General features: G+C 30.6%; 1 protein-coding gene across 1 annotated transcript in view; it reads left to right on the top strand.

The window, feature by feature from the left end:
- The first annotated feature begins 4,817 nt into the window (after positions 1 to 4,817).
- The window catches only part of Pus10 (Pseudouridine synthase 10), a 32,115-nt gene continuing 12,218 nt past the window's right edge, over positions 4,818 to 24,714 (top strand). Inside the window, exons 1-10 of the mRNA XM_067274407.1 lie at positions 4,818 to 5,070; positions 15,577 to 15,744; positions 17,177 to 17,263; positions 20,298 to 20,332; positions 20,434 to 20,607; positions 20,690 to 20,735; positions 21,006 to 21,082; positions 21,205 to 21,290; positions 23,335 to 23,460; positions 23,555 to 23,611. Coding sequence (XP_067130508.1) covers positions 4,930 to 5,070; positions 15,577 to 15,744; positions 17,177 to 17,263; positions 20,298 to 20,332; positions 20,434 to 20,607; positions 20,690 to 20,735; positions 21,006 to 21,082; positions 21,205 to 21,290; positions 23,335 to 23,460; positions 23,555 to 23,611 — 997 coding nt within the window. The 5' untranslated portion in view covers positions 4,818 to 4,929. The remainder of the gene's footprint in view (positions 5,071 to 15,576; positions 15,745 to 17,176; positions 17,264 to 20,297; positions 20,333 to 20,433; positions 20,608 to 20,689; positions 20,736 to 21,005; positions 21,083 to 21,204; positions 21,291 to 23,334; positions 23,461 to 23,554; positions 23,612 to 24,714) is intronic.

Raw genomic sequence — 24,714 nt, 5'->3', positions numbered from 1 at the left:
AAATTTTCAGTTTCCCGAACCTTGTTAAACATACGTAACATTTCTTAGTGGTTTTGTTTCTTTTAAAAAATATATTAAAATATACGTATTATACTCTGTAACACTACTAAACTAGAGCCTTATACCCCGTTCGCACCGAGCATTTCAATCTAGATTGTGAGCAAGGTCGAGGACTATGCCTTGGTGCGATCTCTCTCGACCGTTTCAATCGCGATCGATTCAAGAGAGTTCTTGAAACTAGATCCAGTCGTAAGAGAGATCCCACAATCTCATGCGCGCGAGATAATACAAGATGGTTGTGGAACGCGTGTCGAGCTATGGACAACGAAATAAAAAGGATATTGTATTTCGAGAGATGATGACATCTGTCTATTATCAGCAGTGCCATTCGGGGTGAAAAATTTCTCTGCCTAAAAAAAAAAATAAAAAAAAAGGTCGACAGCACTAATATACTATTGTTACCTGGTCTTCGCCCAGGGCCTCTTATGTTCCAAATACGCCACTGATTATTAGATACATCGCAAGAAAAGGTATTGTATTTATTTCTAGCCAAAACTTCCATTTTGTTTGTCGGTGATTGTTAGGGAAAAATTTTTTGTTAGCGAACCCTTTGTTAAATATTTCGAATATCACCACTGACTATGACTAAGTGATGATTGACAACTAAACCAGATTAGTGTTCTCTAACAGGTTTTTTTTTTAACTCATTCCGCCCTGTGGGCACTAAGAGGGCTTCTTTTAGAAGGCACATTATAGGTTCGGCCAGGCCCACAATGGGGCGACCGGGTGGTGAGGGACGGGGCCCGACATATCCGAACGGACCAACCCCCGAAAAATTCCTGGGGATTATTCGACCCGTTCGGATTCGATCCCGGGTCCCCCAGAGCGGTAGGCTGCCACCTTGACCGCTCGGCCATCCGGCCGTCGTTCTCTAACAGGTAAAGAGTATGAACCTTACATCCCCCATTTCTATCTTCAGCGTCTTATTTCGACGCCCACGGTCAAAATTTGTCCACTGAAAGAGTATTTGAACTGATTAGTTTTAAAATACAGTATTTTGTACAGTACGTAATTAATTCTCTCAGAATATTGAAGGCGGAACTTTGCGTTTTCGTAAGGTTGGTTATGGACGACAGCGTTCGTTATTTAGAATAAAAATAATAGATGTCCTATTTGAAAGGTCCGGGGATTGTAAAAATGTCTGTTAAGTAGGTGCTCCGAATAGCGAACACCTACTTAACAGCAATGGCGTGCCATCATTGGAAGATGTGGAAGCGCCGCTTCCCTTGTGTTTTCTAAAATATAAATACATGTTGCGTGATTATTTTTATATTTGAACGTACTTTGAATTACTTAAAATTAATATTTTATTATAACCGCATTATGTATTTTATTACAGATTTCTATACATGTCAAAAACAACGATGAGATGGCTATTGTATATTCGAATATGCATATTCTCAATGGAAGCGCTTTATTGTCGAATATGGGACAGCTTCCAGGGCGAAAATATTTGAATGGTGTAAAGCCAAGGTCCTAAAATATAAGGTTACCTCATACAGCCGATTTAGCCACTTCTTGCCAGATTCCGGATATACGTCATCCCTAGTCGAGCCGTGGTCGAGCGACTGCTTCACTACAGTAAGCGAGGGAAGAAAATTGTGGAATTTCGCTATTTTTGTTACTTTGTTGAGCGTTTTTAGACTCATAATCTTCGAAGGCAAATATATCTATCGTTATTACTATTATTAAACATAATTATGTCGATAATTATATCGATAAAAATTGTACGGAAGTAACAAAAGTGTTCCTAGAACCGTTTGATATTCTGTTGTAGTCTTTACTCTTCGTTCTGTAGAAATTACAGAATATGGTTACGGATAAAATATATTTATTACTAAAATACTTTAAAATACTAAGAATAGTTTTCTGCGTGTATAAAAATAATATCTGCACGATGAAATGACGACTACAAATAATAAGCTGGCTCCTTAACAGGATGGTAACACTTTTAAGATAACTCGAGATGTAAAAAGAAAAATATTGTTTATTATTAATTAATATAACTTTTAAAAAATATGCATATTTACGTAAAATGCATAGAAATGCAAAATATAAAAATGTTTTAATATATAGTATAAATTTATTGTAGTGTTATTTATTTGTTTAATAATTTTTATGTAAGAAGTGTTAATACTACTTTTTTCTACTTCAGAATATTATATCTTGATTAGATTTATTTGGGAAAATAAAAAAATACCTAAATTTTATTATTATTATTTTTAGATGCCAGGAGCAACATGTGCTGTTGCAACTTGTAATAACAGCTATTGTAAAACAAAGTTATTAAACAGGAAAGTTGGTTATTTTAGATTTCCTAAAGATCCAATAATAAGAAGAAAATGGATTCAAAATTGTAAAAGAAAAGACAAATTCAATCGCGATTCTTGTTGTACTTTTGACAAAGTTATTTTTGTATATGTATGAGTAAATAATATCGTTTTTGGTACATGAATATTAAAAATTAAAAAAATAGACCAATATAATTTTTAGTTTTAAAAAAGAAGTCGTTTGACGATATAAATTAAATTTCATTTATATATAAATCACCTACGTAGGATTTACCAAAATTAATCTTTTAAATTTGTCTTTTATTGTTGTTATAATATCATAAAATCGATTTCATTTACTAAGTAGAAAAATGTTATGTTCGCCCTGATCATTTCACAGAAAATGATTTTGAAAGAAATTTAAAAGCCGAGTTATTAGGTTTATTGGCAAAACCTAAACTAAAGAACACTTTACTACCGACAGTAAATTTAGAAAATGACAATATTGATCAGTTAAATCAAAGAAAGAATCGTTTATTAAAAAAAGAAATAGAAAAAAAACTGACAGGAAAACTTTTAGATGTAAATAAACAGTATAAACCGCAAGAATTTCTTAAATGTAATGATTGTAAAACTTTAGATCTTAATTTTAAATTAAAATGAAAATTCATTTTCATTTTAATTTAAACTGTAATAACAATAGAAAATTTTAAAAAGTTTGCACCTGATTTCTTTTAATTCTGTTTCTATGTAACACTTAATTTGTATATATTGATATTAAAAATACGTTTATAGGCTAACATAAAAAATTGTACTTTTGACAAAGTTATTTTTGTATATGTATGAGTAAATAATATCGTTTTTGGTACATGAATATTAAAAATTAAAAAAAATAGACCAATATAATTTTTAGTTTTAAAAAAGAAGTCGTTTGACGATATAAATTAAATTTCATTTATATATAAATCACCTACGTAGGATTTACCAAAATTAATCTTTTAAATTTGTCTTTTATTGTTGTTATAATATCATAAAATCGATTTCATTTACTAAGTAGAAAAATGCATTTTAATTTCAACTTTACACGTAAAAATTACGATTTGCTCAATATTCCGGATTTTTCTTATTTATAATCCATGTTTATTTACATTTAATAAAATATAAATCGTAATTAATGAAATATTAGCGTGTAATTAAAGCTACGAGCCTCTGATCGGTAATGTTTTTACCATAAGAACATAGTAAGATATTTCATTTTCGAATACGAGTGACGTCAAATAAGCGACCAATGAGAAGCGTTTCTTCTCTATGAGCCAACCTTATTTCTAGGACCTTGGATTTATCTCGGATATATCGGGCCTCGTCCTTCATCACCAGGCTGCATTGGACGGCCGAATGGCCAAGTGGTTAGGGTAGCAGCCTACCCTGGATCGAGTCCGGACTGGTCGAAAAACCTCAGAAATTTTTCGGTAATGGTCCCTTCCGAATATGTCGGGTTTCGTCTCTCTCAACCCGGCTTCCCCATTGTACACCGGGCCAAACCCACAATGGGCTTGGTAAAAAGAGGTCTTAATGCCCACAGGGCAGAAAGAATTTTAAAAAACCCACAGGGCAGTCTCAAAGATTTTTCAGGATATTGTTGAAACGCACGATATTCCATTCAAGGCCGGTTTTGGTAGGTATGCAGTGCGTGCATGCACGCGGGCGGCCGATAGTGCACTAAAAAATAATTTTTCATACTGTAAATATAATAATCAAACAGATTCCTGCCGGTCATTATTTAATTGCTTTCGGCGGAGAACTTTTTGAATTGTGTATCGGGACATCCCGCCCCTAAGCTGTCTATATTTGGTCTTGATTTTCACGTATCTAACTCCGTTATCGAGATTAAGGAAGGAAAGACACACGGACGGACGGATGATAGTGGGAATTTATAGGTCTACAATTTTCTTAAATTGCAGCACAATTTAAATAAACAAAGAAATGCGCTAAATTATTAATTCTTTATTAATTCAAATATTCATATTTAAATAAATTTTTATATACACATACGCATGTATTATATTTATATACTAAATAAGAAAAATTTCATTTTAATTTGCAACTTGTATTTTATGGCAGCGCAGAAATATAACTTTGAACAAAGGCTGGTATTATCGGCTTGATTTAAATAAAATTAAAATAAATATATATCAAATATTTTAATGGATTTTTTTTTACCTCTCTCAGCATACTAGTAGGCTCTCGTGCGTTGGCTTAGATTTTGAATTTACTCGCGATCAGCATTGATAGGGGCGGCCAAATATTTGTGGCACGCAGGCGGCTAACCTGATTCCATTTATATATTGTATCTAAATTAATATTATTCAAATTATTAATTATTATTTAAAGATTGATTTCCAACAAAAATTTTTGTATTACAACAGTATTAGTATAGAAATTGATTGCCTATTGCAGCAGAATATTTCTATCTGGCAACAGTGAATCTTCACGGAAGTGTGCATGCAACAAATGACATGTTTTAAACTAAGAACGCTATATTTCTGTACTATTTAAATATAATTGAATAATTTAAAAATATATATTTTTATAACAAGAAATGATTGTTGGATCAGAAAGCAAAGAGAGAACTGTCGTAATTGAAGATCTGAGATGTGTTGGTTGTTGTTCTCGATGTATATTAAGATTACTCGGAGAAAAGACTTATTCAAATTTTATTACACCTGAGCAAGTCTTAAAAGTGAGTCATTCCTTGAAAACTTCAATATAATTTCGATTTAATAGGCATTATTTCGCATTGACGAGTTAAAAAGATTTTAAATTTGTTTATCTAAGCTCATTATAACCGGAGAGGATTTAAAGGGCCCGGTCCTTCCAGTTACTTTGTAAATAAATAAATGTCAAAGTCCAAACAGTCCAAACACGTTGACTGCCACGCGGGTTCTGCATAGACGCCATTTTGTTTATGCAAACTCTATTTGTTGTGTTAAGATTTCATGTTTATTTTTAAGCGTAGTAGGAAATAATAAGTAACATTTAGTGAAAAAATAGCTACGCGAGTTTCTCGTAATTGGCGTCCGAAATAAATTTTATATTGATGACACCAACTACGACTTAATTCGAGTAATTGTGACCGAGTTGGTTTTGTTGTCTGAATAATGTTTTAAATTGGTTTTGTGAGTGTTACCGTCTGTTTTGTTTTACACGTTTGGAGAAGGGCTCGATTCGGTACAATTCGAGCTCCGAGTGAACCGGTTGGGACTTTATCAGAGTTGTAGAGTGTACAACTCTGTTAAGAGCAAAAAACTCACAGGAACCGTACCTCTATCGAGCGACCCTTTGCCAGATATGAGAGTTGCATCACTCTGCTTTGCTAAGACTATCGCATTTAACTATTTAGCCCGTGTGACTGTGCCGGCTTTGAGTAGCCTATCTGACCAATTGCGAAATACTTGATGTTATATAGTGTTTGGGGGTGTAGAGACTCGCCCCCACTCTAGTGCCTAAGGGCTTGCTATTGTTCACACCGAAGCACACAACTATGTGCAGAGCACGAAGAATAGGCAGTATACTGATACGTGTTAAAAACTGACCTTTGGAGGCAAAGGATTGCATATTTAGGTATGGTTCCTTTGACTTTTCTGCTTGTGTTTATAAGAGGTTTATAATTTTGGGGGTCCCAACTGTGTCATTCAGAGCTTGAATCTTACCCAGAGAAGTTTAAATAATAAAAATCTCTGTTGGTTTAATAATAAGGCATTTTATAGTGTTGTATGTTGATGCATGGATAAAGTGCTTATTTGTGCATGTTGTGTTTGCTTCTTTGAGTATAGTTGGTTTTTTTATTTTTTAAAGGAGTATTTTTTTGTTTTGTAATAAGGCAAGTACAAAAGTACAAGTAGGAGAAAAATAAATGAAAAAGACTTACAGTATCTTGTTAACTTGAGTGGATCAGAATTTGATAAAAGTTTTGACTGGTCTGACTCTTTTCATTCAATGAGTCATCAGAATCCTTGAGTGAAAATGCAAGTGAAGACGAAGACAACAATACTTTTCAGGAACCGAGATGTTCAAAAAGAAAAGATGAAAATGTTATCTGGAAAGAAATTCTGCAAGACTCACCTAATTTTATTATTGAAAAGAATTTTGGTCTAAAAAGTAGACTGTACAAATTTTATAATAGAAAATTTAGTACAGCTATTATTTCTTACTTTATTAGTTGATCAAACAAATTTATACATTTCATAGACAATTGTAAAACTTGGACAAGTGCAAAGATCTAATAGAATGTTAAGATGGAAGAACACAAATATTTTTGAAATGAAAGTTTTCTAGGACCTCTATTTCATATGGGTCCACACTCATTACCATCATTAGAGCATTATTGGAGTACAAATTATACTATACAGAATTTTGGCAATCAATTATGAGCCAAAATAGATTCCAGTTGATATTATGAATGTTGCACTATTTAGATGATTCCAAAGAAACAGATGATAGACTTTACAAAATTAGACCCATTATGAATCATTTCAACAATATTATGAATAACAATTACATTCCAAACAGAAATTTGTGTATAGGTGAATCAATGGTTTTGTGGCAAGGAAGACTTTTACTAAAAATATATAAAAATAAAAAGCACAAGTATGTCATCAAACTTTACGAACTGTGTCAGTCAAATGGCTTAGTTTTAAAAATAAAAATTTGATGAGGTAAAACTTGACTCATGCAGCAGATGATGTACTATATTTGATGGAAAATTATTTAGATAAAGGATATATACTCTACATGGACAACGTTTACAACTCTGTTCAACTGACAAAATATTTATCTATATACAAAGCATATGCTGTGGAACATTGCAGAAAAATCAGAGGTAATCCACAGGATATAGTGATTAAAAAATTTTTAAAAAGTGAATATACCTAGAAATGGAATGGCAATGTGATTGTATGTAAATGGAGAGACAAAAGAGAAGTACTTGCAATTTCTAATATGCACAAGTTTGAAATAATAGAAGTGCACAACTGAAATGAAATGTTAAACCTAACATAATAAAAAATTACAATGCTGGAATGCCTTGGATAGATTGGTCAGATCAAATGCTGTCTTATTATTTAGATTTGCAAAAAACAATTACATGGCCTAAAAGTCTTGCCTTGCATATTTTTGAGATGTACAGTATAGTACATTCATAATGCCTATATTCTATTTCATTATATAACTGGTTCCTCCATAAAAAGTCTAACATTCAGAGAAAAATTTGTTGATTGTTTACTTGTGAGATAATGCCAAATAGAGCAAAAAAAACATAAAGTCAAAAATGATTTTCATTATTTAGAAGTTCTATTGCCAACCAAATCCATCCAACCAAGCCAGGTAGAGTGTGAACAAAAGAAAAAATACTCAAAAATGTGATTTTTGTGCAGTATGTAAAGAAAAGCCAGCTCTATATGGAGGAAATGCTACAGAATATACCATCACTAAATAATGTGAGCTTTCCTCAGTATGAATTTATATAACTTTTTTTTTTTGTAATCTTTTAAAATAAATACTTTATAATGCCAAATCCATTTGTCATTCTTATTCCAGACACAAATTAATAACTTTTTAGCTTATTTTCAATGGAAATGTCCATATCTAGCAAAGAAAACAGACTAACTGTATTACATTACAAAATTTAAAAAAAATTGTTTGTTCATTAACACCCAGTTGATGTGTTGTTCTTTCTCTCGATGCCTATTAACCGGTTCTCACATCTGTTTACCACGAGAATGATCGTATCTAGCGAAACAGGACATAAAACATGTTACAAGTTTGTGAGAATCCAAATTTTAACAAAAATCGATCATCAATGTTGTCATACTGGCTCAATAATTGTTGTCCTTGGCTACCTAAAAGAAAATCTCCACTTACACTTTCTCGACAGCAAAAGCGATGCATTCCTGTGCTCTGATCGCTTTTGCATTCCAGGCGATATCATACTGATATAAAAAAATTAATGGCTGAAGAAGGAGTTGTCACCAGTCCCTCGATAGTGGCAATCGTCACTAGTTCTTTGTTCCAAGTGCCTCAATATTCGGATATCTTTGGATATATCATTTTATTATATGTTCATATATCATTCTAATATATCATTGGAGACCATTGTTTTGAACACCTATCCGGATACGTTCAAGCAAGCCTATGAACATTTTATATATAGGATACCTGAACTGTCATCCTGAACTTTCTTTATTTCAACCAGAGCGCCCCAGATCAAGATTCTCTACAAGATCTTGAATAAGGTATTTATTGCCATGTGAACCTCATGTAAACTCTCTCTCTCTCTCTCTTGCGACCTGGGGAAATATCTAGACATACCATAATACCTCTGTTTTTGTTGACTTCAGTTATTGTCGGTTTCGGTTTACATTGATTTTTTTGCAAAAAATTTGTCTGTTTTCATCGATTGCTTCGGATTTCGTTGGTGTGCTCAAGTGACCTCACTCTAATTTTGGTAAAATAAAGGGCAATCCATGCGTTTTCTGGTGCATTGTGGCGTTATTTCTCGTTGTGTGAACATTACCCTGCAACAGCCCACCATTGACCAACAGTTCCATTCCCTGAGCATTGGAAGTTCGGTCATGGGTTCGTGCTTTGCCAGAGCAGGATGGCTACGTGAAGTTTTCCAGGTTTTCTCCACGTCTGTAATGCCTGAATAGGGGCCACTTACTCTTAAATGGATTTCCTGGAAGGCATTATTCCCCTCGATACGACCATCATAAACGCATACAACTACTATTACATGACAATTATGTCACACTTTACCACGGGGCAATATAGGCTGGAAGCCCATGTCTAACTAGCTTCTACAAGAACAAGACATTATCTCGCATGTGTAGCTGAACAATTCCATTGCTTTCATCTTAATGCTAATTATCTCATCTTTAATCCTGATGCTTTTATGTTTATGCTAATTAGTCTTTTATGTTAATTTCTTATTGTTTTTAGTATTTAACACTATATTAATTCTCTATAAAATGTGTTTTTGGTATGTATTTTGGAGTGTCTAGAACAAATTAATTGGATTTACATTGATTCATATGGAAATAATTGCCTCAGTTTTCATCGGTTTCGGATTTCGTCCATTGTTTTCAGACGGATTATTGATGAAAACCGAGGTATCACTGTATTTTTAGTTTGATTCATTATAATTCGTTAACGATATAAAATGTATAAAATCCTTATTAAATTTTCTTTAGTAGCTGTATTTTATGTTTATCAGGTGGTAGTCTCTTTAATCCGAGTAACAGTAGACTGTCTCTGAGTATTACGTCGATATGACTATCAAGATAATCCATATAAAGGAATTGCTAATAACTATAAGTATAAAAAAGATTTAAAATTAAAAAAACTTTTTGGGTATCCAACCCCTAAAGAAAGGAAAGAATGGGAAAATAATTTAATTATTAACAAACAAATCCCTAAATACGTTAAAAACTTTCTTAATTTAGGTATAAACTTTAACTTACCTACAAATAAAATAATGGTAGATTTAATAGCTGACATAGACAAAAGTATTAAAGATCTGCCTATTAAAAAAGAAAAGTGACCTTATAGGTTCTGTAATACAAGACATGAAACAATCACGCCAGAAAAATAAATATAAAGTTAATAAATATAGAATTAATTTAAGAAAAACAAAAAATTTTTTAAAAGCTAATAATTTATCGATTATTAAGGCTGATAAAATGAAACAACTTATAATTATAGACAATAAGTATTTAGAAGAAAAAACAAAAGAACAAATTAACAACGAGCAATATATAAAATTAGCTAAAAACCCATACGAAAAAATTAAAAAAGACTTAACAAAAATGATAAAAAACATGTATCTGAACAATAAAATTAAGGAAATAGATAAAAATTATATATTAAATTTCAAAAATAATAGAACCCCAAAATTAAATATACGGTTAAAAACACACAAAGAAGGTGAAAAATATAGACCAATAGTTGATTTTCGAAACTCAATTTTATATAATTTAGAAAATTACATAAAACAACAATTAATAAATGTTGAAAATTCAAAAAATAGTATTAAAAATGCAGATGAAGTTATTAATATAATTCAAAAAATAAAAATAGAAAAAACAGATACTTTAATCAGTCTTGATGTTAAAAACATGTACCCGAACATAAAATGGGATTTAATAAAAAACAGTCTTGTTAATGAAACCGTTGATCAGGATTTAATAGCTCTGATAGAATTTGCTTATAAAAACAATTATTTTGAAGTATATAATGAATTTTACAGACAAACAGATGGGGTCAGTATGGGGTCAAACAAAGCTGGCTGAATTAGTAATAAAAGATATAGATAATAAGATACAAAATATTCCAGGCGTGAAAAGAGTAATGAGATATGTTGACGATTACTTATTAATTTTTAACAATCAGATAACCAATGAAAAAATAATTTTTGATAAAATAAATAGCATAAACCAATATATAAAATTTGATATAGAATTAGAAAAATATAATAAAATTAACTTTTTAGATATAACTATAATAAAAGAAAAAGAAAATTTCTCATTTAAAACATACAAAAAACCATCGAACGTAAACAAAACAATCAGTTATTATTCCTGCATCCCAGATACCATAAAAAAGAATACATATATAATGGACTTAAAGAAAATATATACAAGAACGAGTCAACATAGCGAGTGTCAAACTGATTTAAAAAAATTAAATTATAAACATATACTTAATAACTACCCAAAGCATTTATTAAATAGTTGGCAAACACAATATTACAAACATAGATTTAATATTAAAAACAAGAAAGAAACCAACCATAAACCTTTCCCTTATATAACCAAACATATTTATGAAAAGTGCTCCAAATCCCTAAAAAATGACAATATTACTTTGGCCCCATTGTTGACAAACAAAATATCGCAACAAATCTGTAAGGTTAAAAAACAAAATAATAGTAATATATGGGAAAAAACGGGGGTAGTTTATAAAATCAACTGCAATTGTCAACACCCGAAATATTACATAGGAGAAACAGGGCGTACGTTGGAATCACGGATCAAAGAACATGAGGCTGCAATCAGGTTGAAACATAACACCTCCCCTTGGTTTAACCACATAATAAACAATAATTGCCAAATAGTTAAAAATAACACCAAAATTTTACATTCTGAAAAAAATATATATAAACGAAGATTTAAAGAACACGTAGAAATAATAAAACATAACAATAATAATAATTTAGTAATTCTGTCAAATGGGATGCAAATCGACCAGCAATGGTATTATGTAATAGAGGGCGCAACAGGCTGATAGTTTTATGAAAATGTTACTGTACTGTGGAAAACATTCAAAAATTGTAAAACGCAGAGTTTGTTGAATTATTTTAAAAGTGTGTTTATAGAACTATTTTGAAAAAGTTTGGAATACTTTTAAAGAAAGCCAGTAAGTACGTATTTTTATAAGAAACTTTGTATAAAATATATGGATTTTTAAACTAGTTTTTTAAAAAAAACTTTATAATTACTTGTAGCATTACTGTCGGTACACTGGTGAAACGGAATTAAACAATATTGTCAAACGGATATGTAAACAGAACTCGGAGAGTGCTGTATGGGTGTTGGGGAGTATATAAAGAACTTAAAGGTACTAGGAAAGGTTTTTTAAAAGTTTTATTGTGTCTTACTTGCGTCACTTATGTTAATAAAAAACCTTTGTTTTTTGTAGCACTGAGGAGGGATCAGGACTTATAACACTGATCCGAAATGCATATGTTAAAAAACCAATAAAGGAGTTATTAAACCTGTTTAGCTGTGAGACAGTCTACCGTTATTCGGATTAAAGAGACTACCACCTGATAATGATGATGTATAAAATCCTTTTTTACAAATAAATTGTTTAGCTAACCTAGTCTCTGCGTTTGTCACTTACTGCTTGCGAACTCGCAGTCTCCATCCTGTATCTGATCACTCATTCATGCAGCTGCTCACGTGACCAATATTCTAATCCAACTGCCATTGTGGCTTCCGTGTCAATCAGGACACTGTAGTGTCATTCTGACAGGGCCCCGAAGAGGAGCCGACTCTCCGGTCACAAGTTTATCCATAGATGGCTCCTGTTGTTAGATTGTCAACTACAAGTTGTTTCATAATAACCTCTTTCATGCTTAACCAGCTGATGCACAATATAGTGTGTGCATTTTAGGGGAGGAGGAAGGTTCTGTAGCTGTACATTCTGTCAGGCTATGAGTCATGGTCTTGATACAGTCTTGTTGCCTTTATTTGAGTATTATTGGAGCAACAAGAGATTGCACTTGGTCAATACTAATTGTCCCTATTTTAACTGAAAGTTTTTTGCTTATTTTTAACAGTTTTCATTACTTGACATAAATAAGTGTCCTGATTTGTGGAAGAAGAAAGCCTAGTGTTTAATTCTTATTATAAACTATTAACTATATCTGTAATTAAAAACTTTGCAAGTAAACAACTTTAATGCCAAAAAAAAAAGTTTGGTTTATTCTTAATCTTGGTTTGGCATCATTAAAGAACATATTTTTATTTACTATTAACTCTGTAGTTTCACACAAAACTACTGTAATTACTTGCTTTTTCTGGAGTTTTACAAAATTTTCTATAACCTAGCACTTGCTCTTCCTGTATGAGGATTGAACATCAGGAAGTAACAATTAAGAATATGGATTTTCTGATTTAAATTCAAAAACATTCTTATTCAAATTTAAAATGATAGATGAACATTTGGTGGAATTTGGAACATCAAAAGCAATTGTGACCACCCACAGCTCATGAGGCCATGATATACAGACCCCAGGGCTGTGGCAATATAGTTTTATTTTTTTGTTTTTATCTTTTGCTGTTATGAACCTTAATGAAGCTCATATTCATGGTGAAGAACATTCAAACTAAACTTGACCAATGAAAAATGAGAATAAATTATATATTACTAATTTGCATATCATTAGCATACATTATTTTAGTACCTAATGTATTGGATTATGTTTGTACTTAGCAAGCTTAAAGCCTGCTACTCCACAAGAAAAATTGCATGTGATCAGTCAGAACGTTGGAAGCTTACAATGTTCATTTGCAAACAAACTTCACCCGTGACTACCGGTACATATAAAGTCTAATCCAGCAACTTCAACCTTTAAATTTCCGGTACAAACGACGAAAATTAACAGAAAAAACTAACGTTTTCGAATCTCCATCGAGATCTTTTTCAGGTTCGTTAATGGAATGTCATGAGAATAGAACTCTTTTGAAGTTCAAGAAATCGAACATCTCCAGCATGCGATGACGATGCAAAATATAAGATTGATTTAATAGACCTGAGTCTACTATCGTAACGTCGCAAAATATCAATGCAGGAAATAAAAACATGTCTACCATCGTGGATTGACCTCCGAGATGTATCGCCACGCGTACGATAAAACGTTGCTGTCTTTGTAATTAATGCATTTCCCCAATTTGGTAGCTCTGTAAATCTCCAGGGTCTCCAATGCCCTAATGTGGTCCGTTTTGAACGACTTCTTAATGAGGGTGGCATTATCGAAGTCCGCTCTTACATCGGGGTCCGTGGCGTACGTCGACAGGGCGGTGGTGTGCCTTTTTTTGGCAACGTCATTCTTATGCTCAGAAACCCTTTTTTGGAGGGATCTCTTGGTAGAACCAATATATACTAGGTCCCTTTGGAACCTGTGGTCTCTTAACGGGATACTATAAACGCCCGGTGCCCTTAAAATGCTCGGTTTGTCCTTGGCGTTTCTGAGAAGCGAATAGATAGATGGCGTTCTCGTGTACGCTAACTTGGTGCCCTTCCTTAGCGCTATTTCCCTGTACAAGGAATGGAGGTCTTTGTTGTATAGTACAACCGTGTGCTGGTCGGGGCTCGAGTTAGACTCACTCCGCCCTGCGGAGGTGTGATGCGCTGTGTTTGTATTACAACAATTACGAGCTAAACTGCGGATAAGGCTACTTCTGTATCCATGGCTAGTGGCGATGTCTTCAATGTGTTTTAGCTCTGCGATTGTGTCTTCCCTTTTAGTATTATGGGTGAATGCCCTATTTACTAACGCCCTGAATGCCGCAATTTTATAAGGGTACGGATCCTCAGACCCAGCGGGTATGTACAGTACATAGGTAGGTAGCCGGGTTTGTAGTACACCCGCGTCTCAATATTGTTTATATCGAGCTGAATGGAAACGTCTAAAAAATGCACTCTGGTGTCTGATATTTGATCAAGCTTGAGCGTTAGACCAAACGGGTTGTTATTTACGATGTGCAAAAAATCATCGACCTTCGGCTCGCCCTTCCATATGATAATCACGTCATCCACGTACCTACGGTACAAAATAATGTCAGGTGTAAACATGGGAACGACATCCCTCTCTAATTGCCATATAACCAACTCACATAGGTCGCCCGAAATTGGGCTCCCCATGGGTACCCCTCTTTTTTGTAGATATGGAGATTCGGAGAAAAAACTAACGTTTCGGAGATTCGAAAACGTTAGTTTTTTCTGTTAATTTTCGTCGTTTGTACCGAAAATTTAAAGGTTGAAGTTGCTGGATTAGAATGTTCATTTGCACTCACAGCTTAGAAAAAGTTGCATATCACTGATCAAAAGTTTTGTTTTGACTTTGAAGACAGGCAAGATGCATTCAAAAGTGTTTAGATTAAAGGAAATTTTGTAATGCTCCAGAAGAGGCAAGTAGTTAGTATAATTTCTTGGTGTTTATATCATGATAATGCAAGACTGCATGCAGCCATGCTAATATAGGAAATTTTGGCATGAAATTTATTACCTCTTGTTCTTCAGCTACCTTATTTCTCAGATTTGTCACTGGCAGACGTTTTCCACACCATAAGCATGAATTAAAAAGTCATAAAACTTTTCATGTTTTATGACTTAAGAGGAAATTATAATGAAATCACCAGATGAATTTAGATTTATTCTACAATCAGCATGTATGGTGGCTTTTAGAGCTAAAAATAGCAATTCCTGAAGTATATTGCAGGAGAAGGGTCTTATTTAGAGAATGATGATGTTTAAAGATGTATTTTTTCATTTTATGAATGAAGTCCTAGTATTTTTGATGAAACCTTGTGGAAATTTATCATTTTTGGCTTTTTATGAAAAGTTTTTGTTTGTGTAGTTGTATTTGTAAAATTGTTTAATTCTTAATTATTTTAAATTTTTTCAGAGATTATCAGAATTAGGAAACCAACAGGAATGTGTAAGAGAACAAAAAACTGATGAGAATATGGATACAGAACTGTTATTACCTCCTGCAAAACGATTGTGTGGCGTATCTTGTATTAGTTGTCTTAATCTATTAGAAGAACACTGTGATAACAACATATTAGAAAAAGTAAATTATTTACATTAAATTAATTTTGATTTGATTTGTCTTATTATTTGGAATTTCATTTGTTTTTTTGCTTAGATTTTTAAATTATTATTATTTATTAATTACATTTTTAGAACATTTCTAACTCTATTTAAAATATTTTAACAAATAGTATTGGTAATATTTAAATAAAAGAGTAATTTTTCTGAAGACCAGTATTTTTAATACTTAAATACTTTTGTAGATAATGAATTTGTGAATATGTATATATTGTTTAATTTAATTAAAAAATAAGAATATTATTTATATATTATTAGTATATTTTTATGATATATGTTGAAATCAAAAAATAATAGAACACATTATTAAAAAGTATTATCTGAACATACCTCAGTAAATACAGTTGTACCTTGATAGTCCGACGTTTTGTAATCCGACATGCTCAGTAGTCTGACGCACCTCCTGTCAAGGTCACTGTAGTCCCTGGTCTTCAAAGTGTGAGCACAGTATGGTACATATTTACATATGTACATAATTTATCTACTTACAGTTGTACAGAGATATAGTTTATAGTGTTTATAAATGTTTGTACGTACTGGTATTATTTATGCCTATACATACTAGTATGTACATTTATTGGCTTCCATATTTCTTTTAATAAACATGTTTTAGTTAACTGAAACAGGTGTTTCATTTCCATATTCACCTAGGCAGCATTTTACTCATAACATGTAGAATATTATATGCTACTGCTAGCAAAACAATGCCAAATATGTAATCACTTTCGGTAATCCGACATCCCTTTGGTTCCATACCTGTCGGATTATCAAGGGACAACTGTAATTAATTTAAAATTATTTTAAAAAACTAAAGAACACTAAAATTTATATAAAATTTAAAATTATGTTAATATAAATTGTTAAATCGAGTAAAATTTTTTTAAACTGAAGGGATTTTTTTTTTTTTCACTTTAAAAAAAAATGTCAATTATAATAGAGTAAATAATATTTTTCTTTCAAATAACTTGATTTTATTGATAATTTTTAAAAGACTAGATAAAAAGTACTTATTATTTGAATAAGAAAATTCAGCTAATAATTATTTGGATGTATATATAATTCTTAAGTATTGTTGACTTAATAAGCTTTTCTCTGTTTGAAATACAGTAGTTTGCTAAGTCAACCATACTTAAAAATCTTGGACATTGAAATTGAAAAATTTGAAAGATAAAAATTATCATTAATTGATTATAAATGATAGTTGAATCATAAATTTAATAGTGGTTATTAACATTTTTTTCAGTGTATTGAGTTTATAAATTCTGATATTTATTTATTACGAAATTCTAAAATTATTTGTGATTCTTACGATTGATATTTTTCTTAAATTTTGTAAAATATGAAATTTAAATAAACTAACATTGATGTTTAATAGTTAAACATTTATTTTTCAGATACAAAAACATATTACAGATGAACATCTATCATTTTTGACATTTGTGATTCAGCTTTCTATACCAGTAACAATTGATTTGCGTGAGGTAACTTTTTATGTAAGACTATAGTAGTAATGGAAATTATTTAAAACAAATTATAAAGAAGTAATTTGTAATGTTTATTATGAGGAGCAAAATAGTTATACTTTCTCTGATGTACTCATATTATTTTTATATTACCTAAGAATTACAAATGTTTCTTGGCAGCACAAGCTAGTCCTCCAATGAGGATGAATTTTTCAATCGTGCCCACCAGTGGCAGAGTGGATAGAACCACCGAATGCTGGTAGGTAGTCATGGGTTTGTGCTGGCCATATAAAATTTTTTCTGGTTTTCTTCATGTCTCTACCTAAACAGTGGCCAACTTTCTATAGATGAACCCTCTTTAGAGGCATTCCCTTGGCATGTTGCCCATGTATTACATTGATTTATTCATCAAATCAAACAAACCATTTTTCAATTGTTGCCAATTATTTAGTATATTTCGTATAATTTTTTATAATCTGTATCAGATATCATTAATATAATATCGAGAGTCACAACAATGACTCCCTGCCAAGTAAAAAAGTCACTGACTGACTATATATACAGGAATCAGAATTGCTGATTTTTAGGGGTTGATTTCTCTGCTCCCAAACATCTAAAGTAATTTCAAATATACCATTCTAAAGATAATTGTTTTCTTAGATAGTGTATAAAATTTCAAGATTTTCTATAAAGGGGTTGCTTAAATATAAGCAATTGAAAGTGCAAAAATTGCCAAAAAAGCTGTATTGTCTTCTTCATTCAGCACTGCAGATGCTTGTAGAGAAAACAATACTTGGTGTAGAAAGCTCAAATTTTAAACTTAAGCCTTTTTTGTTATCAATGAGGTGCTTATGAAACTTCTGGGTTAATAGATCAAAGTTCATGGGGATTTCAGTTTTATGGCTTAATTTTATGCTTATAAAGATAAAATTGCATCAGCACAAATGAATCTTATTTAAAATGTTACTTGAATTAATAAAAACTTAAATTTATGCAAATTAAAACTTTTTATAACAATTTTTATAAATGGTGTATCAAAAGCATTAGTTGGTAATGCATTCGGTCAGCACTGAGTGAAATGAATATTGAAGGCATTCAGTTGGTGCTTGGTGACAAAATTGTACATCATCGTCTTATACTGTGATGTAATAATACAATTATTAAACAAAAATATCTGAGATGTAAAAAAATTGTGCCAAGTAAAAACTTACAACAATTTAGATAACAGCCAAAATTTTTCTTAGGAGTTTTTCTTTGATAAAGATAAGCTTAGTGCTTTGAAGTAGTATCCACAAGATTTTTATCTTTATTATTATTTTCTACATTTTACTTCCTAAGAAAAATTTTGACTATCAATATGATTCTCACCAGCGACTAAATGCAGAGCACCACAATCAATGTTCAGTGGTGTTATCAAATTGTCAAACTTTAAAATAAAGTTTTTTCTGATTGCTGGTTATGTAGAGTCATGTCTAACACCTAAATAGGGACCTGTTTCCCATAAGAAACTTCTCTCTGGAGGCACTTTTTCCTTTGCAAATTGCTATGTATTGTGTGAGAAGCTGGGGGTTAGAGAGTAATACTCTAAACCCTTTTTCTGACATTGGAGACAGTAAGCCCTTGCTCAATTGTCACTGGGTGGCTTGGATTCGAGTGACAAAGGGGTGGGGTCCGCGATACACAAGAGCTACCCGTCGTAAAAATCAACAAATTTAATATAAACTAAATGGATACAAACTACAAGATTCCAAACTTGAGACAAGATTCTAGGATATCGCATTTCCCCTTATAGGACTAACAGACCAAGAGAGAGAGTTTACATCAATTGGGTAATTATCATACCTCTTTACAGTAGTGGCTGTTGTCTAGGTGGTAAATTATTTGTGGAGGCCTGGGACGACATTTGCACAATTCACAAAGTTAAGGATATTCCTTAGGGACTGATCGCATTGGAGTTAGTGGTCACTTGGTCTATGGGGAAATTTGCCTTGAGTATGGTGGGAAGAGAGTCTTGGTAAAATCCACCCTGAAAGTTGGGTGTGTAGTTGTTATATCCCCATCTGGTATAGGAATTTGGTCAAGTGAGTTGATGTTTGGTCATGATGACACTTCCAAATGTGTCATTGGTGGGCCGGCTAGGGCGGTGAGAATTGGACTTGTTGTTCTCTTTTTGTTGCTGAATTGTTTAACTTTCAACTTTCTCACACGTCAAAAATAAGTTGTTATAACTTTATTTTGAAACTTTCTCGGATCGACGAGAGGAGGAAGGGACTTGTTGCATCAAAGACCCTCATTTAACATGAGTTCCCTAGTCGATTTTTACTGTTAAAATAACAGTAGCAGGTGGAATTAAGAAAATATGCGAGCAGGTGTTACCTGCTCACATATTTTCTTAATTCTGTGGGAAATGGATGAAAATAAAGAAAAGTTTCTTTAACGGGTCTTTTGGCTAAAAATTATAGAAAAACAGCTTCCAGATTCTCATAATTGCATTGCCTTAGCCCATCAATCCAATCCAATCCAATTAAATCCTGTCAGTGCAAAATAGGTTTTATATGATCTTTGGTGTGAAAAGCTAGAGATATTTTGGTGTTTAATTGAAAAAGTAAATGAAAAATAAAGTTAAAATAGATTTTGTGCAAATAATATACAATAAATTTATTACATTTTGCTGATGAGTAAATTACAATTGTCCCATCTCATTTATTAATTAAACTTGAAATATTTTGTTTAAACACATCCTATTATATTAATTGGTTTATTATTTTTAATGGTTTTTAAGATTGAAACCAATTTTCCATTTTCCCATACAGAAAGTATTTTTTTTTTACATGGATTTTTCAGGAATGTATCAACCATTTAAAAAATGGTTATATTTAATGTATTACTCTAACATAAAAGAAATTGTTGAATTTTTAAAACATGTAGTGTAACAAGTTAAAATTAAATAATAATATGTATTATTTATATAGTAATATTATATTATATATTATATTAAGTATGGTATGGAATTTTAATTACAAAATAATAATTTTTTCTTTTTTAAATATAGAGATTACTATTTCTTTATCTTCAGGAAAAATATCCGTGAGCAATTTTTACATATTTAAGATAACAGTTATAATTCATTAATGATGCTAAGTGATAAAAATGTATTAAATTTGATTTATTTTTGCTCTAATTATTAGATCTGTTTATGGGAAAATTAATATTGAAGATTTGCCTACAGTAAAAGATGTTTGGAAATGGGTTATTGGTTCCCAACTTGGCAAAAATTTTCAAGCAGAATTTAGTCCAGACAGTAGTTTTCAAATTGCTGTTTCTATTCAGCATACACATGTGAAAGAAGAATGTGAAGCTTTGTAAGGTTATTTAACATTAAAATATAATTTCTTTAAGAAAAATAAAGTAATCTAGCTAAATAATTTCATTTTGTATTTTTAGAGAAAAGTTATGTCCTGATGCATTTCCAAATCGTAGAAAGAAAGAGGTGAATAATTTAAAAAGATTAATCTTTCTTATGGAAAAAGTTGAATAAAAAATAATTAATATTTTTATAAAATATTATTTATATTAAAAAATTTTAATACTTTTTAAAATTAATATACAAAATAAAAGCAAATAATATGGCAAATATGAAATCAAAAACATCAATAAAATATCTGTGTTAAACATGTTAAAACTATACTTTTAAAAATACTGTATATGTTTAGTTTATACTGCATAACATTTTAAAATTTATTTATATCTACACATATAGGCTAAACCAGAGATTATATATACAAGAACAGCTGTACATAAAGCTCTTTCAAGAATATGCACAGAAACATTGAAAACGTAAGTATACTGACATCAGAGAAATTAAATTTATTAATTGATTTTTGAAATTACAATTATAATATTTACATAAGAAAATTAGCTTCATTTCTGATATTTTATAATATATAATTTATTTTCAGAGCATATACATTACCACCCTGTCCTTCAGTTAGGCCTTGTTATTTGAATCAAATTACATGTATTCATTCTCCTATCTATTTGGCAGGTAATTTATCATTTAGGTCATTTATTTTTAAGTTAAACTAGGATAAATATTTTAAAAAAATTATTACATTAGTACACCTTACACAATGCCATTTGTATCAGTGATGTACTGTTAGTGCATCAGCCATTGGAAACAGTGTGTAGTATTCATTTATACTAAATTTTTATTATTATATCAATCTCTATATTAAATATGTTCATAAAACAAGTTATTTATCGCTGCCTATCTGAATAACACTAAGTGATTTACAATAATTTTTAGCAGGAGCATTACCCTTGTTTACCACATTGTAGTAAAAATTCACATCATTTTATACCTGTAAAGTTCTTAGTTTTGAAAAGATTTTTCAGACAAATTAAACTTATTTGTTGTTATGTATGGTAAAACAACAATAGCATCAAAAAATTTAAAACTTAAAGGTTGCAGAAAAATAATAAAAAATTTAAATTCAATGAACTGAGTATAAATTATGTTATATTTATATATTGATCAAGAAGTTATAAAATTAAGAAAGAAATGAAGTAAACTCATTTAATTTCATGATGAGAATAGGGCACAAATATTTTCAATTTTAATTTTTGATTATAACATTAATGAATCTCAGATCTATCCTATCTATGGAATTTTTATGTTAGATTTTAAAATAATTTTGTTTTTGAATGTAATTAAAACAAATTATATGTAATGATTCATCCATTAACCATATAGCTTGGTTTTAGGGAGGTAGGGATAAAAGACACAAAAGACCATGTAGGAGGAAAGAGAGATATGGTAAAAAACCACATGATTATAAATATTTCAGTAAAATAAGTGAATTTGAAAAAATTAAAAATATATATACAATAGCCCCTCATTACATCATACATATAAGGTGACAAATCAAACCAGTGGTATATTAGATGGTGTGATATAACTGATGTATCTATCCATTATTGACTAAAGCACTTTTCATTCAAATATATTGCATTTGTTTCTGTCTCAACATAATGAGGGGCTGCTATATATGTACTACATTTAATAATATATTGATATTTTTACAATTACTGAATAAAATTATTCATTTTCTTTCAATAACAATTCAAGATCTGTATTAAGTTAAAATTCTGTTTACAATACATTTTATCCTCTCTATTCAGCATGTGGGCTATACAGAAACTCAGTGTGAAAATATAAATGAAACAATAATGCTAACATTGGTGCAATGAAAATAAAATATCTTTTTTCATTTAAGGATTGAAAAAATTGTAAAGGAATTTGACTCTGGAGAAGAATAATACAATTTTTTAAATAATTTTTAATATAGCATTAATTATACATAGTTATAAAAATATTCATAAATTGGGAGGAGGAGGATTGGATGTTTTGTGAAGGATTGGAGAAAATTAGAAAAAATGGAACTTGATTCACTTGGAACATAATAAAAAATAAAAAAATTAGCCGTTTACATTTTTCAATGCACTTGCCTATTTTTCTTAGCAGTTCTGTTTATTGAATGATTAATTTAATGACACCAATGAATCAAAGACTGTACAGGTGGCCATAATTTGCCATTACAGAAGGCTTGCAATGCAATTACTGATTCTCATTATTAGTTTTTAGAAATTAGTCCAAAATAAACAATAGAATATGAATAAAGTTTTTATAATGGAATAAGTATATGTCAGATTTATATGAAAGGTCAAAAACATCTGTTGGTAACAATATATATGAAATATGTTAAAATTAATAAAAGATATTGGATCTAAAACTGTAATTTCATTATATTAAAGTCTCTGTCAATTAAAGAGCGCACATAATAATAATAATAATTAATAAAATTAAACAAGCTTCTTGCTGTAAAAAAATAGTGTTTTTATATATAATTGTTTTCAAGAATGCTTTAATTTACGTGTTGTTGTTTATAAAGTTACACATTCTCTCTGACATTAAAAGTAAACTAAAGTTCTATTATCTAAAATTTAGTCTTTGCTTAACATTTGTTTTAATATATCAAAATAGTTTTCTTTTACATTTTTCTAAATCAGCAATTTTTGAATATTAACAGGTAGATATAATAAATATTCAAGACAGTTAAGTCAAACACCTTGGATTATAGATGGTGACAAACGAATGATGACCTCAGTACAAGAATTGATTGTAGATGTAATTAAAGAACATATAAAAGCTACAAGTAAGTATTTTTAGATTTTATTGCTGCTGTTTTGTTTTTAACAATCATATTATAAAAATTAAATGTTTAAATAATTTATTTCCTTAACTTTTAGAAATTATATTTTCTGCTTCTGGAAGAGAAGATGTAGATGTTAGGATGTTGGGTTCAGGTAATATACGTTAATGAGGTTTATAACTTATTTTAATATATTTGAGAAATGTTCCATACTAGGGTTTCTCAAACGGGATTCCGGTCGTTTTTTTAACCCGGAAAATCCTGCAAATTTCTTAAAAATTCACTTTTTTTTTATTTTGTGTTAAAGTTTCAGGAAATTTTGCAAAAGAAAGCATAATTAACTCATAAACTGTCAGAATAAATTTGTGTTTATTAATTTTAAACCTACTTATTAGTTTTTTAAATTTTTTCCTTGTTATGGCATGTTACAAATGGTCAATAATCAATGCGTAGCTTATTTGTGGCAGGACTCTGAAAATTCTTTACTTGTCAGAACCTGTAATATCTGGAATAATTGTGCTTATGCTGTCTTAATTTTTAACCATGCCCAGTAGCTTCAATAACTGCATTATGCCAGATTGTGCAAATTGGCAAGGATGCAAACGAGTATGAAGTTTTTCTTCATAAACCTAATTATTAAAGACAAACGAACTGTCGAATTATTGGGCTACAAGCTTAATACTGCTATTAAAGCAGCCAAGGTAGACAAATCAAGAATACTAGAGAGCAAAAGAACTACTACAATCTCGAAAACAAACTAGAAATCTTCCAGGCTACAGATGAAAAAACACATAACATCTATTTTCTCTTAAATGCATTAAACATGATTCCAATCACATCAATTGAATCGGAAAGGGCATTCTCAGTAGCAAGACTTTTCATTACTAAAATAAGAATTAGATTGAGTGATCGGAGTATTGACCATCTTTGCTTTTTAAAATCTTATAATACAAAATATTATTGTAAATTTTTATAATGTTTTATTTAAAAAACGAAAATTACTTTCTAAGTTAGAAGTTTGATCTAAATTCATTTTTTCTTTAAATTTTCAACTCAATTCAAAGTCTTTTTTTTTTTGTTATTGTTGTTGTATGCAGTTTCCAGCAAACTTTAATAAATTTTTTCTATTAGTGAACATTTTTACATAATTCAAAGATAATTTTTAATATATATCTTACACAGCATTATTAATGTGATTTTGGAGGTTGTAGAATGTATTAGATTACTTTAAAAAAATGAAAAATAATTATATCATTT

The sequence above is a fragment of the Centruroides vittatus genome, unplaced genomic scaffold (genome assembly GCF_030686945.1).
Source record: "Centruroides vittatus isolate TY-2023 unplaced genomic scaffold, ASM3068694v2 contig_549, whole genome shotgun sequence".
Lineage (NCBI taxonomy): Eukaryota > Metazoa > Arthropoda > Arachnida > Scorpiones > Buthidae > Centruroides > Centruroides vittatus.
The sequence above is the reverse complement of the archived record's forward strand: the minus strand, read 5'-3'. Positions and strand labels throughout refer to the sequence as shown.